The following is an 18,173-nucleotide window of genomic DNA, read 5'->3' as shown; positions in this document are numbered from 1 at the left end:
TAGGTAATTAATATTCAAGTTGCTGGTTATATGTAGGAAATGGATAAAATTTTATTTTAAATTAATTAACAAATTTTTTAAATCATAAACAAAATTAAAAATTAAAAATGCAAATATACATATTAATTTAGATATGTACATAATAAATGTGAATTATTTAATCTTCGATTGTCACATGTTAATGGAGATCCATTTTGCATTCATAATTGGAATTATATAATCTTGAATTCTAATTATATAATCTTGAATTCTTACTTTTATTTGTTGGAAATCTTTTTTAATTACGCATTGGCCAAAATTTAGTTGAATGAATTGTTGCACCATTTATTAATCTACCAACCTTTTTGTTAAACAAAAGTTAATAAGATGATAAACTAAGCGTAGCACCTTGACTTATAATCATATTTATACAAGTTATTTGTATAATAACTCATGAATATAAAAGTTAATTGGTGTTGGGCTTAAACAAATTCACAGCCCACACTATTAATTTTAAAACCCAAGGCCATTAGCCCTTTTTTAATGTTATTAAGTTAATTTTAAAAAAAAAGGAAAAAGGAAAAGGAAAAGCATTTTCCATTTGCAAACTCATGGGTAAAGCAAGAAAGAATTGGGGAAAATGCTTAGGGTTTGGATTCATGAAAAATTTGGCATTTTCTTGGTAAATCTTGATTTGAGGAGTTATTTTGGAGTTATTTCAATTCTAAATTTCTTTGTGTTGACTTAAATGTTAAACAATTATTTTTACGATAATAAAACACATGTCAAGGATAAAATAGAAAATATGTTCTTTCAATCTCACTAGCTCTTAAAGGATAAAAATCATCCATCTGAGATCAAGTTCAAAGCATTCAATGGACAAAACTCTTCAAGTTAAGGATAAGCACCAAGGTTACTACCTTGAGTGATATTTCTTGTCACATTTCTCATGAAACTGGTATAATAAAATGTGTGCATGATTAAGCATTTAGAAACTCAAGCTTAAGTGATATTTCTTGTCACATTTCTCATAAAACTAGTATGATAAAATGTGTGCATGATTAAGCATTTGGAAACTCCAGTTATTATCATGATCATGATATTTAATCGATCATTGTTTTCATATTATAAAGTTTTTATACTTGAAGAAAAATGGAAAGTGTTTTCATCAAAAGGTTTGTTTTCAATTATATAGACTAATTTGAAGAGTTTTGGAAATTATGAAATCATACAAGTGTTGTTGAATTTCTAAACAAGAACATTTTTGAAACATTTTATAATATTAAATCATGTGTTGATTAGACCCCATCTCAATAAAACTCCCTATGAGGTTTACAAAGATAGAAAACCCAATATTGGATATTTCAAAATTTTTGGATGCATATGTTTTATTTTGAACACAAAACAAAATCTTAGTAAATTTGAACCTAGGGCTTAAAGTGTGTATTTCTTGGCTATCCTGATACAGTGAAGGGGTACAAACTCTAGTGCGCTGATTTAAAATCATTAAAAGTTATTATTAGCAGAGATGTTGTGTTTAATGAGTCTGAGATGCTTCAAAATTTAACTCATTGTAAACCTGATATCACATAGCCAAATGTGAGAGATTAGAAGACTCATTTTGGGGCGGAGTTGTCAACTTCGAATACAAAGCGGAAACCAAGAGCTGAACATGAATTAGGATCTGATATAGACATTTTTGAATCAGAAGATGAGCAAACAGGTGATCAAGAAATTAGAGACTATTAGTTAGTGAGAGATAGAGAGAAAAGGGTAATAAAGCAACCTAAGAGGTATGCTTATGCATATCCGATTGCATTTGGATTACCAATAGCACATGAGGTTGAAATTGATAAAAAAAAAAAAAAAAGACTCACTCAGAGGCTGCTAAAAGTATAGATAATAAAAATGCTAGGAAGCCATGGATGCAGAAATGTAGTCATTGATTAAAAACCATGCTTGGGATCCAATAGAGAGGCTTGCATACGAGAAAGTAGAATGGAGTAAGTCAATTTATAAGGTTAAAGAGGGAATACTAGGTGTTGAACCTAAAGACTTTACACAAAAGAAGGGGATTAATTTCAAAGAGGTATTAAGACTATTTAGTCTATTTTATGTTTTAACTCTCTCTAGTTTGTCCATATTTTTACCATGATATATTGATAAATCATCTTCAGTTTCATGTTGCTCAATTGTTGCACTCATAATCACAATAGTTTTCACTGCAACTCTCAATGTACCAGGTGGTAGAGACATATATAGGAATACTAGGTGTTAAACCTAAAGGCTTCACTCAAAAAAAGGGGATTAATTTCACAAAAGTGTTAAGACTATTTAGTCTATTTTATGTTTTAACTCTCTATAGTTTATCCATATTTTTACCATGACATATTGATAAACCATCTTCAGTTTCATGTTGCTCAATTGTTGCACTCATAATCACAATAGTTTTCACTGCAACTCTCAATGTACCAGGTGGTAGAGACATATATAGCATAGGAATACCCAATTTCTCGGAACAATTATCCTCTATGATTTTTGCCATTTTAGACATACTTCCACCAAGCCATTTCTTGGTCATTTTTTGTTAAAGGATCAAGCTCAAATTTGGGTTTGCGATCGAGAATGACAAGCCTGTTACATTCTCTAGACCTGTATGACTTGCATGTATGACATGCCATTTGTAGAGCTTCTGAAGGACGTCTGACATTTATGTATTGTCAACTGGGAGATTAGGTGATTCAGCTGGGAGATTATCACGTGCATCACTTATCAAATACAACAGCTACATTTGCTGTTTTACATAACAGAATAGATGAAGCATTGACTCCATCAACGGGTGCAAATGGCTGTTAAGGCCGTTATATGCACGAGAAGCTTGTGGATTTTGATAACAAATCCAGAAATACGTGAGCTGACTTTTAGTGGACATTTCTAGATGAACATCTCTCTGTATATAAGGCCTTATGAGTGGTTATTAAAATCTGGTGATCCTGTCACACACTCCCTGCAACATTGAATCTTGAAAAACCCAAATTAGTGAAATCTTGCTTCTCTTTTCGCAATGGATGTAAGTTTGCTTGAAGCGTCTACTACTGTCAAATTGTGTAATTTTGTTTCTTTTCTTGTTGTTTTGGTTACCATTCTTGAATCGTTAAGAGTCAATTGCATTAAGCTTGATCTTTTATAGGTGTAATTCTGAGATTTAAGTGCTTAGGAGTGGATCTTGGGGGATTAAACTAGGTTATTTGCCGAGTTTAAATTCAACAATTTTCATGACGATTGTTCTATAATCCTTCTTAAGTGTTTAGAACATTTTATTTGAACTTGTAATTAAAATTAGTCAGTAGTCCAGTAGGTGAAAAACAGAGCCTTAAATGAGGTTTTTCGATTCCCTTTTGATGTAAGCCTCATTTTTCACGATCCTTGTTTCTCTGTAACCTTCTTGATTGCTTTAGAATTTTGTTCTTCACTTTTGTTAACAAAAGCCATCATTGTGAGGTTGGTTCTATTAAGGAAATAGGCACCATTTGTCACCTTACGACCAAGGATTTCGAGCATCCCAGACAGGTTGGTAGTCCAAATATTTTCATCGCAGCTTTTAATTGCCAGTTGATAGAAATCAAATGAAAATCATAGGAATAAATATTGTTCCTAAAGGGAAAGGTCTGATTTGAATCAGAAGAATAGTTCCTTCTCAATGAAACAAATATAAAAGATCAATTATTATCTAAACGAGATCAAAACAAACCGAATAAATTTTCTAAGGTTCGGTTCCTCAATCGAACCAGCCTCAGAATGGACTTTTATAAACCAAATTCAATGTACACATCTACTCCACGAGTCGCCTCTAGTAGATACTGAAACGTATCCTTATGACCCTCATACGCTGCCTTATGAACCTGAAGGGTGTTCACACCGCCCCTTATGTTTGTTAAATCAGAGTTATACTTCAATATGACTTTTAAGGACCTTAGATTCCCTTTTCCCGCACATTGATGTAGAGCTGTGCGCCCATGTACATCTTGTCGTGCTAGTGTTTGTGGATCGACCTTTTACGAGAGCTTATCGAGGAGGCAGGTGGCGTCATCAGACTCAACATCAACCAACGACTCCACAATCGCCTGAAATATTCGTTGAACCCGGTGCAACAGTCTTGGCGGTCAAGGCATCGGGATGATTAGTGACGAAATCTTCCACACCTCGCCAATCATTCTTCTCTATCATTCTGTATAGCGGCCAATAACGAGCACAACACTCATCCTCCTGTTGATCATCTGAGTTAATCACCATGAAAACAGAATCTATAAATTATATAATCGTTATTATTATTTTGAAAAATTAATTAATAATACTGAAATTGAATTAGTAAATTAAAAATTAATTAATCTCTTTATGTTAATTATTTATTTACCTGTTGAACTCTCTGAATCTTCAGTTTGTTTACTTATTTTTGGCTCCGTCACAGTGATTTCATCTTCATTTTTGTTTATGCAGATAAGCTCAAAAATGGATCACTTATCAGAGAAGTTACTATTACAATCTAATCATCAAGATCATCACCAATGGTAGATTCTAGAGGGGTTAGTCAAAAGGAAATTTATCTCTGCATCACTTTTGTTTCATCATATGTCTATTTAACCATTATAAAATTTTAAGATATACTTTACATCACCTTTATTTTCAATCTTGTATCAACCAACTACTTTGACATTTAAAAATAACCATATTATCTCTAAATGAATTAAAATACCATTTTATTCTACAAAAATTTGAAAAATAATAAAATTAATTATAAGAATACCTCTGAATTTAATAAAATAAATAAATATTAACTTCAATATGTTAACTTTTTTATAACTATAATTTCATTTAAAAATTATCATGTTAATTTTTTGTAATCATAATTTCATTCAATTTGAATAGGAAAGTTTGTTAATATTAATTCTAGGGAAGTTTACAATAATTATAGGGAGCTTTTTTTTATGTTAATTTTTGTGATCTTCCCTATAATTAATTTAATCACAAAAATTAAATGAAATTAAATTACAAAAGTCATAATTACAAGATGACATTTTTTGTAATTATAATTTCATTTAAAAATCATCATCTTAGATTTTGAAATTTATTTGTTTTATCAAAGTTAGGGTATTCTTATAATTATTATTTTTATATATCGTATAACATACATGTATTAATTGATTATGGTATCTCTGAGAATCTCTCTAATTGTGGATACCTAACTTTTGGGCTTGATAATTTATATGAATTGTTAATGTTAAGTGAAGGATTAAAAAAAAAAAACTTTATATGACTAAGTGTAGTATCTTCATATGGAGAAATTCTAAATTAGTTATGAGATATCATGTCAATTATATTACAAATAAATAATATTATGACATATATGTATTTACTTTAGAGAACTAATATGTAATTAGTAGTTATATAAAATTTAACTATGCATATCATATATATATATATATATATATATATATTATTTATATTATCCTTAATATATTCTAAATTTTTTTTAACATAAGGTGGTGTAACGTTGTGCTTGATTTACTATTTAATTAGAGAAATAAGTAGATGCGTCTCCTTAATTTTTATTTTTTATTAAATTGTATTATTAAAGTTTTTGGGACCCACCAAAAGGGCCCAAAATGACAGACGTCGGGCGCTTTTCTCCAAAGACGTTGGTACCAAAAAGATAAATGAAGCCGGTACTGGGAGAAGGACCTTTCATAACATTATTTTTACATATGGTTTTCTATGTCTTGGATCAATGAGAAAAAAATTCGCGTCGTTCAAATTTGTAATGCTAATTAACATTTAATTATATATCGAGTTTTTAATTTTTGCAGAATAGTGTTGCCTCCGTTGACCAGAAATAGATCGTACAATAACGTTCCACAGCCACATGCCATTTTATACTACTCTCATACAATAACGTTCCACAGCCACATGCCATTTTATACTACTCTCAGCACGCTACCAATGGTGGTCTCCTCATTGCTGAAGCAACTGGGGTCTCTGACACCGCTCAAGGGTAATTGTGTAATTTTGTTTCCCTTTTATTTTGAAAGTGTCATTTGCATATTTAAATGTTTATGAAAAAGATATGATTTCTGTTATCAAACGAAAGGGTGTCTAGCTACCGTGCAACTCTTGCACTACACTCCCTATTGTGTACTAAAATTCTAAAAAATCGAATGTTTTAAAATTTTAACTCATAAATCCAAATTGTTTCAAGATTGTAAATAATTAACCAATTAAAAAATGGATAGGATGTCTCAACTTAAAAATTTGACTTAAAACTAAACGTCAACATCTAACTCTCTGTATTATTTAATCTAAGGAGTGACATAAGTGATGAGTTGAAATTAAAATTTAATTAAAAATTTACTTGGAAAATAAAAGTAGCGTGACATTACTAAAATAAATATTAAATTAATAATTATAAAAACTATATACTTTATCTTTTTTCCTTACACTTTGATTGCCACTCTAAATATGGGCAGACTGTGCTTTAACTATAATGCAAATGACATTTAATTTCAAAGTCATTAGTTTCTTGAAGACAACAAAACTTAAACTTCATTTATAAGTACAAATCAACATGACATCAATCATTTCTAACCAATAAATTTGGTTTGTTATTTTAATTTATTTAATTGGAACAACCTCACAATGCTGTCTAAATATTCAATTCAAGTTACTGCATATTATCTTAGTTGTGATGTGAAAAATAATTGAGATAATTGTTGATTAACTATATATTTATTTGAAATGGTTGTTAACTAATGACTGATTAATTATTTACATGGAGAAAAATGGGCAGAATATCTGAATATGGATGAGAGAAAAAGAGAATGCAAAAATAAAATTATCATAATACATATAAATAAATTATAAATGAAAAAGAAAGCAGGAGGTCAAAAAATAAAAGAAAAAATTGTGATACCATGCAACAGTTGTCCCACATTTTTTTCCCAAGATAAATAGTTAAATTAGTGTGATAAGTTGATTTCAGAAGCATAATAGATTATTAATTTTATTAAAGAAATTTATTGGCAGGGGACTCCATGAAGGCAATTGGAGAAACTATTTACTTGTTACTTAATTTTAATTAATATTGCCCGATCGAGTAGCAATTTTGTCGTTATTGCAAAGGAATATAAGGAATATTTGGTCATACCCGCAAAATAATGTTAAAATAATTTATTATGTGGGATAAGAATAGCAGATTTTGGAGAATCACTTTTGAGAATAAACAATTGATGTATGTAAATTGAAGGTATCCAGACACCCCTGGAATTTGGACAGAGGAGCAAGTGGAAGCTTGGAAACCAATTGTGGATGCTGTTCATGAGAAAGGTGGCATCTTCTTTTGTCAAATTTGGCACGTAGGCCGGGTATCTACCTTTGGTATGACATGAATCTTAATTTAGATTTTTATTTTATTTTATTTATAAATATGCTTTCCATAAAAATAGTTGACAATGTTTCCTAATTAACTAGTAAACTGATCTATGCATTCATAGCAAAAGTATATCGAGCATGGTTTAGAAATCTGAGCTCATTTGAGGCAAGATTTACCCTATATTTAGGAGATATATACACGGGCAAAACTATGTTGTAGGCTGAGGACTAGATAGTAAAAAATTTCATGAAATAGAAAGGTCTTCAATGAAAACTATGTTCTGGCCCCTCGTTGTCAATGCACTTCTATTTAAGTCTGCTATTTGTTCATTTCAACTCTAATTGTGTCAAAAAGTGAGCAGTGGGCATTGCTAATGCCGCAGGGAAAAGGGAAGGAAGAAAAATGAAGAAGAAAGAAAAGGTGGGCGGCCTTTCAAGAAAGGAAAATTAATAATAAAAAATATAATAAAATAATAATATTTTAGCCTACGTTCATGGGCGAAAACAGAAAAAAAATATTTTATTAGTGAAATGAGAATTACAAGTATTATAATATTTTGGCTACGTATCCAAAACCCCAATACACTCAATCTCTCAAATCACTAATCACTCAATTTTCACTAGGCTTTCTCTTCTCTGAAAATGGATTTGAAGAAGAAAAGAAGAATTGGATGCATAGGAGGGAAATGAAGCCCTCTATTTATAGCATCATTTCCTCTTTCTTTTTTAATTAAAATAATAATATTATTATTTTATTTTATTTTTTTTTCTTAAGCGGCCCGTAACCCTTTCTTTCTTCTTCTTCTTCCTTTTTTTTTCTTTTCTTTTCGGTACGACGTTAGCAGTGCCCACTACTCACTTTTTGACACAGCTAGAGTTGAACTCCTATGTGCTTTGTCTTGGAATGAAAGGCTGGATTCTTTGTAATGTGCAAGCACTCTGACTATCACAAAACATAAGAATTTTCTGTTGTTTGTGCTCGAGCTCCTCCAATAATCTTTGTATCCACATAGCTCCCTTTCAAGTTTGTGTACCTGCCATGTATTCTAATTCTGTTATAGATAGAGGCACAACAGTCTGCAATTTTGAAACCCAGCTCACGGTACCTCTTGCAAGTGTAAACACATAGCCAGTAGTGGATTTTTTTTAATCAAGGTCTTATGCAAAATCTTAATCCACATAACCTTTGACAATAAATTGTAATCCTCCATAACATAATGCAACATCTAAGATTCCTCTGATGTATCTTAGAATCCTCTTCACAATTTTCCAATGTTCTTTAGGATTCACCATATATTGATTAACTACTCCCACTGCTTATGCAATGTCTGATCTAGTACATCTCATAACGAATATTAAACTTCCCACTGTTGATGCATAGGTTACTTGAGACATCTCCTTCCTCTCTGTTTCATTGTTAGGACACATATTTGAGGATAATTAGAAATTAACTAAAAGTGGGGTTGAAATTGGCTTACAATCTTGCATATTGAAGTGCCGCAAGATTTTTTTCAAGTAATTCTTTTATGGAGCTAAAACTTCCTATTATTTCTATCTCGGTGAATTTACACCCCTAGAATCTTGTTTGTTGGTCCCAAGTCCTTTATTTCAAACTTCTTAGCCAACTGTGCCTTCACTTCTTGGACTCGATCTTTGTTGGAACTTGCTACCAACATATTATCCACATATAATAGAAAAATAATGAAATCATTATCTTCAAACCTCTTGTAATACGCACAATGGTCTGAACTGACTTTGTCGTATCCAAGACTTATGACGAATGAATCAAATCTCTTATAGCAACACTTCAGCATCTGTTTGAGACCATATAGAGATTTGTTCAACCTGTAAACCAAGTTCTCCTTGCCCTTTTCAATTTTAAGTTCTCCATGAAGAAATGAAGTTTTCACATCTAAACTGCTTTAGATGTAGGTTAAATATAGCACACGTTGCCAAGACTACTCTGACTGTTGCAACTTAAACTACCGGGGAAAATATTTTGTTGAAGTCAAAACCTTCTTTCTGAGCATATCCTTTCACCACCAATCTTGCACGATATTGCTCTACTTGGTCATTACCATCACGTTTGATCTTGTAAACCCATTTGGTTCCAATGGCTTTTCTTCCGCGTGATAATGGTACAAGTTTTCATATCTTATTCTTGTATAGAGGTTCAATTTCTTCTTGCATTGCTATCATTCACAAAGTAACATCTGAGCTGTTTAAAGCTTCACGGAAAGTTGATGGCTCTCCATCCTCTATTAGAAGACAGTACGAAACATTAATTTTTGTGACATAATTCGAGTGCCACACTAGCAGTCGTCTCTCACAAGTTGACCAATGAACTTCTGGAGCCTCAGACTTGACTGGTTCTTTTTATTCGTGCCCTAGTACTGCTTTTTTTAGATTATTTTTCACATACACCAGTACAGTCTCTGACTTTTTTTTTTTACAGTGCTATCATCCTTATCTATCTTTTACTGTTTTGATATTCTACAAAGATAACATCTCTGCTAATGACGATCTTGTAGGCAGTGAGGTCCCACAGAGGATACCCCTTCACTCTATTAGCATATCCGAAGAAGATACACCTCTTGAATGTTGGATCTACCTTTGTTCTTTCTTGGGTATTGTATATTATGTACACATAATATCTAAATACATGTAGATGAGAGTAATCAGCTGGCTTCATAGTCCATATCTCCATTGGAATCTTCAAACCAATTGTTGTGGATGATGTCCGATTAACTACATAACATGCAGTTTTGGCTGCTTCTGCCTAGAATGAATTTGGTAGGCTTGCAATCCTCAACATAGATCTTATTCCTTTTGTAAGAGTCTTGTTCATCTGCTCCGCTATTCCATTTTGTTGAGGAGTGTATGCCACCATGAACTGCCTGTGAATACCTTCTTGCTTGCAAAAAATAAGAAACTTGTCGTCTATATACTCTCCACTGTTATATGTCCTCAAGAACTTTCTTTTTTTTTTTTTCCGGATTTAAGTTCTACCCAAGCTTTGTACTGTTTGAATATTGGAAACACATTTGACTTTTTCTTGATTGAATACACCTAACATCTCTTGGAATAGTCATCAATAAAAGTCACTCAGTACTTTGCATCTCCCATGGACATGTTTGGTGATTCCCTAACATCATAATGAATCAAGTCTAGAATGCATTTACTTATGGCAACAGATCTACTGAACTTCAATCTATTCTGCTTACTTATAACACAATGCTCACAAAACGGTAAGTTTACCGATTTGAGCCCTGGAAGCAATTTTCACTCAGAGAGAATCTTCAAACCTTGTTTTGATATGTGACCAAGTTTGAGATGCCACATCATTGTTGACTCTTTTCCATTTGACGTGACATACACATTAACATTCTGTAGTGTTTTCCCTTTAAGCATGAACAGATTAGCACTGATCTTTTTCGCCTTCATTAGCGTGCCTTTGACTATCTTCATGATCCCATTTTCCACATGAGTTTTGCACCCATGGCTATCTATTTGTCCTAAAGATAACATATTCTTTTTCGGGCCTTTGACATGTCCTACCTTCTCAATTGTGCAAAATATGCCATCAAACATTTTTATTTTGATAGTACCAATACCAGTGATTTTTTAGGCATGATCATCACTTATGTATACGGATCCTCCTGAGATAAGTTCATATTTGTGGAACCATTTTCTCCAAGAGATCATGTGCCAGGTAGTTCCTAAGTCTATAAGCCAGATGTCAAATAGCCGTTTTCTGCCTTCTTAAACAGTTGTTGCCTCCCTGTAGAGAATTTCGCAATCATCCAAAGTACTTGCTACACACCCCTACACATTTGATGACTCAGGATCTTTACCCTCTTTTCTCTTCTAGTTATTCTAACACTCTTTCTTAACATGTTATTTCTTACCATAATTGTAGCATTTGATATTTTTCTTATTTTTTGACTTTGATCTACCATGATTGTGATTCCCACTAGGGCCACATTCTGTTGATTTCCCTCTTTTTACCGATAGTGCTTTTACTTACTACGAATTTGCTTGTCTATCTTCCTTATTTTTTTCGCTTGCTCTCCTCATTTAATACGGAGGCTGCAACATCATTGAAGACTAGACTGTCCGCTTAGCTATTATTTATTGGATTGATGATGAGTTGATCATATGAATCTTGTAAACTTTCAAGTCAAAGCTCTACACATTCATTTTCCTTTATTTTGTGACCCAACATTGAGAACTGTGAAAATAGAGTCTTCAATGTGTTGATATGGTCAGTCATCAATGTGGTTTTTGCCATTCGAAGGGTTTAAAGTCTCCTCTTTAAGAAAATCTTATTGTGTAGTGATTAGGCCTTGTATAGTCTTGTGAAAGTATCCTATATTTCCTTTGCTGTCTTTTTCTTCGCGCCACTGGATAACACCCCATTTGCAAGTGCCAAGTTTAGATCAATAATGGCATTTCCGTCCATCTCATTCCACTTATCATCAATGATTTCTGCAGGCCTTTCCTCAATTACTTCTAAGCGATTATTTTTCCTCAAAATTGCCCGCATCTTCTTTTTCCACAATAAAAAAATATTCCCATTGAACTTTTTAATTTTATACTTTGCCGTCATTTGTTGATAAATACCGCACATAAGTTAATGTACTGCCTTGAGTAGTTGTGAGTATGTGTAAAATTGCACACTAGGAAAGTTCCCTGGAAAGACTGGAGGGGTCACAACGGTCCCACTTAAAGCCTAGACTCCTTAAACTTTTATTGCCTTTGTGACAGAACTTCCCTAAAAATGTACAAAGCCATACGGTTACTCCACTCACACCATTATTCCCTGTTTTGCACCACAAAAATCTTGGATCACTCCCACCGTTTCTCGTGAACAGTACTGTATACGTGAATAATACTGTATTTGTAAATAATATCGTTTACATAAATAGTACCCGACTCCAAAAATACAACTAATAACTCTGATACCACTGTTAAAAAAGTGATTGGTGAAGTAGATATCCAAGTAGAGTGAAATTGACAAATAATGAGACAATGAAATCACACAGGGACACCATAAATTACATGTTTCGGCTTTTAACTTATGTTCACGAGCGAAGATAGAAGGAAAATATTTTACTAGTGAAATGAGAATTACAAGTATTGTAATATTTTGGCTCACTACTCAAAAGCCCAATACACCCAATTTCTAAAATCAATAATCACTCAATTCTCACTGGGCTTTCTCTTCTCTCAAAATGGATTTCAAGAAGAAGAGAAGAATTGGATGCAGAGGAGAGAATGAAGCCCTTTATTTATAGCTTCATTTCCTCTCCCTTTTTCAATTAAAATAATAATGTTATTATTTTATTATTTTTTTCTTTCCGAAGTGGCCCGCCACCCTTTCTTTCTTCTTCTTCTTCTTCTTCTTTCTTCTTCTTGTTGTGCAAATTTTAATGTACTCGCAAGCGCACGAATCTATTGTAGTATAGATCTATGGTGACGAGTGTCGATCCCACGAGGAGGTGGATTTTAATTGTGTATAGAATTAATTTTGTAAATGGGTTGTTGGATTTATGGTGGAAATGATTTGGTATATGCTAAAACTTAAATTAAAATGGCGAGAATAAATTCTAAAATTGGAATTGCAATGGCGAGAATAAATTGAAGATAATTCTATTGAAATGACGTACTTGGGTATCTGGATTCGTATCAACATGCATCATGGGCTAAATAATCCGTATTAATGCCAATTAAATCATGAGGGGGGAATCCACACCTCATGAACCACGCTCTAATCAATATGGTGCTAAGGGCTTATCGTGCCAAATAATAATAACCTTGTACTAGGGGGCCGGTGAAACCAAGGCGGTACTAGACAAGAATATTATTATTTGTCGACGAGAAGTCAAAACATCCACAAAAACTAGAGGGGAAGAGAAAATAAATTTACCAAATTAAGCCCATGACACATGTTGAGACTTCACCTTCAACCCAAGCTCGAACGGAAATTAGCTACTCATAATTGAACTAGGGGCAAAATGGAAATTTATTAAAATACGAAGAAAATACAAGATGGAGAGGGAATTACAGAAAATGGATCCCAAAAATGGATTCAGAGATATCAAATTAGGGGGGGGAGGCCCCCTTTTTATAGATACATGGAGTAAATCATGGCCATCGGATTAAAAACAGTTTGGACGCTCAGGATTGCGCCACGTCATCAGTCAACAGTCCACGGTTTGACCACGCGGATGAACAGTAACACGGTTTGACCCGACTTTGAACAGTAACGCGGTTTGGTTGAAAATAATCCTGTGTGATGCATGCACCGTACGCGAGATTTTTCGTCCACTGATATGCTGCCACGTCACCATCAACAGTACATAAGAATTTTAGTCCAACAGGATCGTGACACCTCATCAGTCAATGCCACATCATCGGTCAATGCCACGTCATCATCCGTCTATGTGAACAGTGTCGTGAACCGTAACGTATACAGTACCGTACACGTGAATAGTACCGTACATGTGAATAGTGCCATTTTTCCTTTTATGCTCCTCCTAAGGTTTTCGACCGTCCTGAGTTCAAAAGTGATGTCCGTTTTGCCGTCTGATCTCTCCTTTATTGTGAAATGACTATAATGCCCCTAAAATACATAAAATACTTAATTAAAATAAAACACATGTAATTAAATCACAAGAAGGTTAAATATATAAAAGTAAGGGTTGTTAGTAAGACTTAAAATGTAAAATGATGGTTTTCTCCTTTATAAATATGCATTTTCTAACACTCAACACACCCCCCAACCAGTTTATTGCTAGTCCCTAGCAAATAAAGCGAAAACAAAATTCAAATTCAAAATATTTTTTTTTAATAGAAACACTCGTATTTATTCCATCAGATTAATGATAGCAATCAAATAAAAGTATAAGCATTATCTCCAGTCTAAAGCAACATCACACCCACATCAACCATCCACATGAATTAGCCCAGTAGACTTTGTTTTAGCTACTCTCAAGAATGACATGTCAAACCCCAAAATCTCACTGGAAGTAGTGACACTCTCACAAATAAATTAATCCCAATAAAAATAGTCACTCCAATGAATGGTAATTGAGAGAGAAAATAATAAAGAAGTGATATCACATGCTCTCACCAAGATGAAATAAATATGCCCTCAGCTTAGAAATAATACGATCTCAAGTCAAATAAAATGTTAGTCAACCCACTTTATTTATCTTTTTTTTTTTTTAATTATGCATCACTACATCTTTTTAGCCCATATAACTAGCTTCTACTTCGGACTATAGTTCCCTAAAATCAAGAAGGACTTTTATTAGGATGTAACGTAGGCTAGGGACATGGTTAACAAAGAAGGGAAATAAGGAAAACAAAGTGTATGTTTGAGAAAAATGCAGAGAATTTTTTTTTTTTTTTTTTTTTTGGAAGTTGCAAGGTGGATTTCACCTATTTTTATTCTTTTGAAACAACAACTTTTGTTTTTGTTTTTTGTTTTTTTTTTTTTTTGCTTTTATTTTGGCATAACTTCACTGAACAAAATAATTATTTACATTTTCTCAAACATAAATAGGTGATGGGACTTATAAGATATCGGGTAATACTCCAAATCGGAGTGGGTCAAGATGATAAGTTGACAAAGAAAAGGTTTTTTTTTTTTTTTTTTTAAAGGCTCAAAAGGGTTAACTATGGATATTAAATAAAAGGGATGGCTTGAAAGGCTCAAACGGATCAAAGATGGCCTCTCCATTGTCTTTTAGGGCTCTAAATAATCTTCCATATCTACTAGTTAGATGGGCCTCCAAATGTAACAACACACTTTTTTTTTTCTTTTTTTTTTATTTTACAATTTTTTTTTAAGGGTTAACTCAAAAGTAATTTAGAGATTGTGTATAAAATAATAAACTGCTAAGCTGTATAAAGAGTGGGCAAAAGGGTTATTCTCCAAGAAAAATAATAGGCTCAAAAACTCACTTGGTACTTATTATGACATGTTCATTCCTTCAAGCAACTCACATTTGTCTCCGACATCAACATGTAAAGTAGCAAACATAGCGTAACATCACTTAAGACCAAAGATAATACAAATACTAAAATTTGAAATTAATCATGTCATCCAATGTTAAAACAAATCACACATTTTTTTTTTAAACATCATTCTACCCCCCAACCTATTCTAAACATGAAAGGAAAATATGCATGCAGAAATGTGAAAATGATGCATAAAAACTAATTAGAAAAGTTATACGTAAAATGATAGAAAACGAAAATGATTTTTTTTTTTAAAAAAAAAAATGCGTTTCTAGAGGAACTACACTCCATATTCAGCCATCTTCGACTCAAAAGTTGGAAAATGTATATTTATAGAGGAGAAATTAAAGAAGAAAAATAAACATAAACACATAATAAAGAAAAAGAAAATGTCTGAATTTTTTTTTTTTATAAACGATGAAGATGCGTTTCTAGAGTCACTACACTCCATATTCAGCCATCTTCAACACAAAAAGTTAGCAACAGTTAGTTTCTACAACAAAAATTAGTAAAAACTTAACCAAAATTCCACAATTGTCGACTATTCCCTCCCCCCAACCAGAACGAAACATTGTCCTCAATGTTTGAAAGGAAAGAAGTAGAGTTTAGAAGACATCACCTAGGTGGTGCAACACAGAAGAAAATATTTATAGGCGGAGAGTTAAATCTAATTTGTACTTCTTACTGCTGCTACTGTTACCATCATTATTTGGACGCTCCAACACGAAGGTCCAGGGGTCTGGCTCCGGTCTATAAGCTTGTAACAGATCAAGTAGCTCATTAGCAGTGTGAGCACAAATAAAAAGTTTTTTCACATTAGCGGGAATGAAATAGTTTTTTATTGCATGGTTAAGAAATGCGATAAAGCCATCATAAAAGTTATTGACATTTAACAAACCGATGGGTTTCTGGTGAATGTGTAGATGGGCCCAAGATGCTAGTGTCATAAGTGCCTCTAGTGTTGCAAGATCTCCTGGAAGGAAAATAAAAGCATCAGCATAATTAAGCATTTCAGTTATTCTTTCTTGCATACCTGAGACGACTAACTCTTCTCCAGTTGATGAGTCAGACGAACTGCCCAATGGTTTTAGGACTCTTGGGATGATGCCTAACACTTGACTTCCTCTGATAAAAGCTGCTTCTGAGACCATTTTTGATAACCCTCGATTACCTCCTCCATACACCAAGTGTAATTTTCTCGCTGCTATGCTTCGACCAAGATCTATGGCTGCCTCAACGAACTCTTTATGTTTGCCATAGTAAATCCAGAAAGCACACAAATGTTCTTGAATTGTCTATTGGGAGTAGCTGCCATTGTGATACTTCTCGAAAACAATTTGTGAGTGCTTGACAAAAAAGAAATCACATTTAAGAGTCTTGGTGATAGTGGGTCATGGTTGTGTATGAGGTAATATGTCAGTGTCAAATAACGCTAAAGCACGTGGCTCGCAAGTCAAAAAGAAAACAGTAAAAAGGAAAAAGCAAACAGTAATAAAATTATTAAAGACAATAATGCAAACAATAAGACAATAGTGAAATAAAATAACAATAAAGTAACAGGTAGTTGCGACTGTGGCTCACATCTTCCTCTGGTTTTACGTCCAGAAACGGCTTGAACGCCCTCTATGGGTCGAGGATAGGCTTCCTATCCAGTTTTCTTATAAACTGGCAAACAGGGTCGTTTATAGTCAGATTCCCGAGACTATATCGTGCATGCTCTTTCTGGAATAATGGCCATAACTGGAGAATCGCTCCTTGCACATATCCACTGGGATGCGTTTCAAGAGACAAAAGGATATCATCCAATGACTCCTTATTCAAGCCATCCCTAATGAATTGAATCTTATCTTCCCTGTTATCAGACACCATTCCTAAAGAACATGGGTTTCTATCGCAACTCATTCTGGCACACTTATGACAAGCAACAGAAATTCTTCGAGCTCGTCGTTTTCTTGCATAATTTCCTTTACCACAACCAGGCATGTATGCAATAAATTTTGGAGGTAACTCACCTGCCGATCGTACTTTAGCCTCGATTAACCAACGGATGTCAGCAGGTATGTTATTCCTCATGAGTAATCGCATGCGTTCGGACCGAGCTTTATAGATCGTAAGGAGGGCATTCTGAGGAAGTGAAGGGAATCGCTTGTGAAGCTTCGCTAGAATCTCGTTTCTGTCCATACCTTCGCCTCAGAATATCAGTTATTATGGGAAACTGAAGTAACCGACTTGATTGTCACGGAGTACCGTTATCCGCCACTTCACCGGGGTAACAAACTAAAGCACACAAACAGAAAAACAAATTAAAACACAAAGAAAATTAAAATCGTCCTCTTATTGAATTTACCTCAAGCTCCAACTGGATGTCGTAAACACTTCTCTCAATGTCTCTGAGTTGGCTTTCTAAACCCTCAACATAGGCTACTAACTCTGGTGGCTGTAGAGCCCAAATGCGTTGTGTTTTACAAAATTGAATCTGCCTTTTGAGATGAGTTTTGACACGTTGAAGTGGTTTAAGAAAGTTCAGGAGGAACGGTCTAAGTATGAGACTCATGATTAACAATGATAAGAGAAAACTTAATGGTAAAATAAACACACTTATGCAAAAACAATTTCAATTAGCAAAAGAATAATAATAAAAAGAAAGAAAGAAAAATCAAATCAACGAAAAGAAAAAAAAAATCAATTCAAATTTGGTGGGTCACTCAAATTTATTTCGGTGTCTTCTTCATGTGGTTGGTACT

General features: G+C 33.4%; 1 protein-coding gene across 1 annotated transcript in view; it reads left to right on the top strand.

Moving 5' to 3' along the window:
* The window catches only part of LOC112098256 (putative 12-oxophytodienoate reductase 11), a 61,474-nt gene that overhangs the window by 34,582 nt on the left and 8,719 nt on the right, over positions 1–18,173 (top strand). The window contains exons 2-4 of the mRNA XM_024183982.1: positions 5,844–5,899; positions 5,944–6,028; positions 7,277–7,407. Of these exons, the coding sequence (XP_024039750.1) occupies positions 5,844–5,899; positions 5,944–6,028; positions 7,277–7,407 (272 nt within the window). The remainder of the gene's footprint in view (positions 1–5,843; positions 5,900–5,943; positions 6,029–7,276; positions 7,408–18,173) is intronic.

This window comes from Citrus clementina, unplaced genomic scaffold, assembly GCF_000493195.1.
Source record: "Citrus clementina cultivar Clemenules unplaced genomic scaffold, Citrus_clementina_v1.0 scaffold_5, whole genome shotgun sequence".
Taxonomy (NCBI): Eukaryota; Viridiplantae; Streptophyta; class Magnoliopsida; order Sapindales; family Rutaceae; genus Citrus; species Citrus x clementina.
Note: the sequence above shows the minus strand (reverse complement) of the source record. Positions and strands in the feature narration are given on the sequence as shown.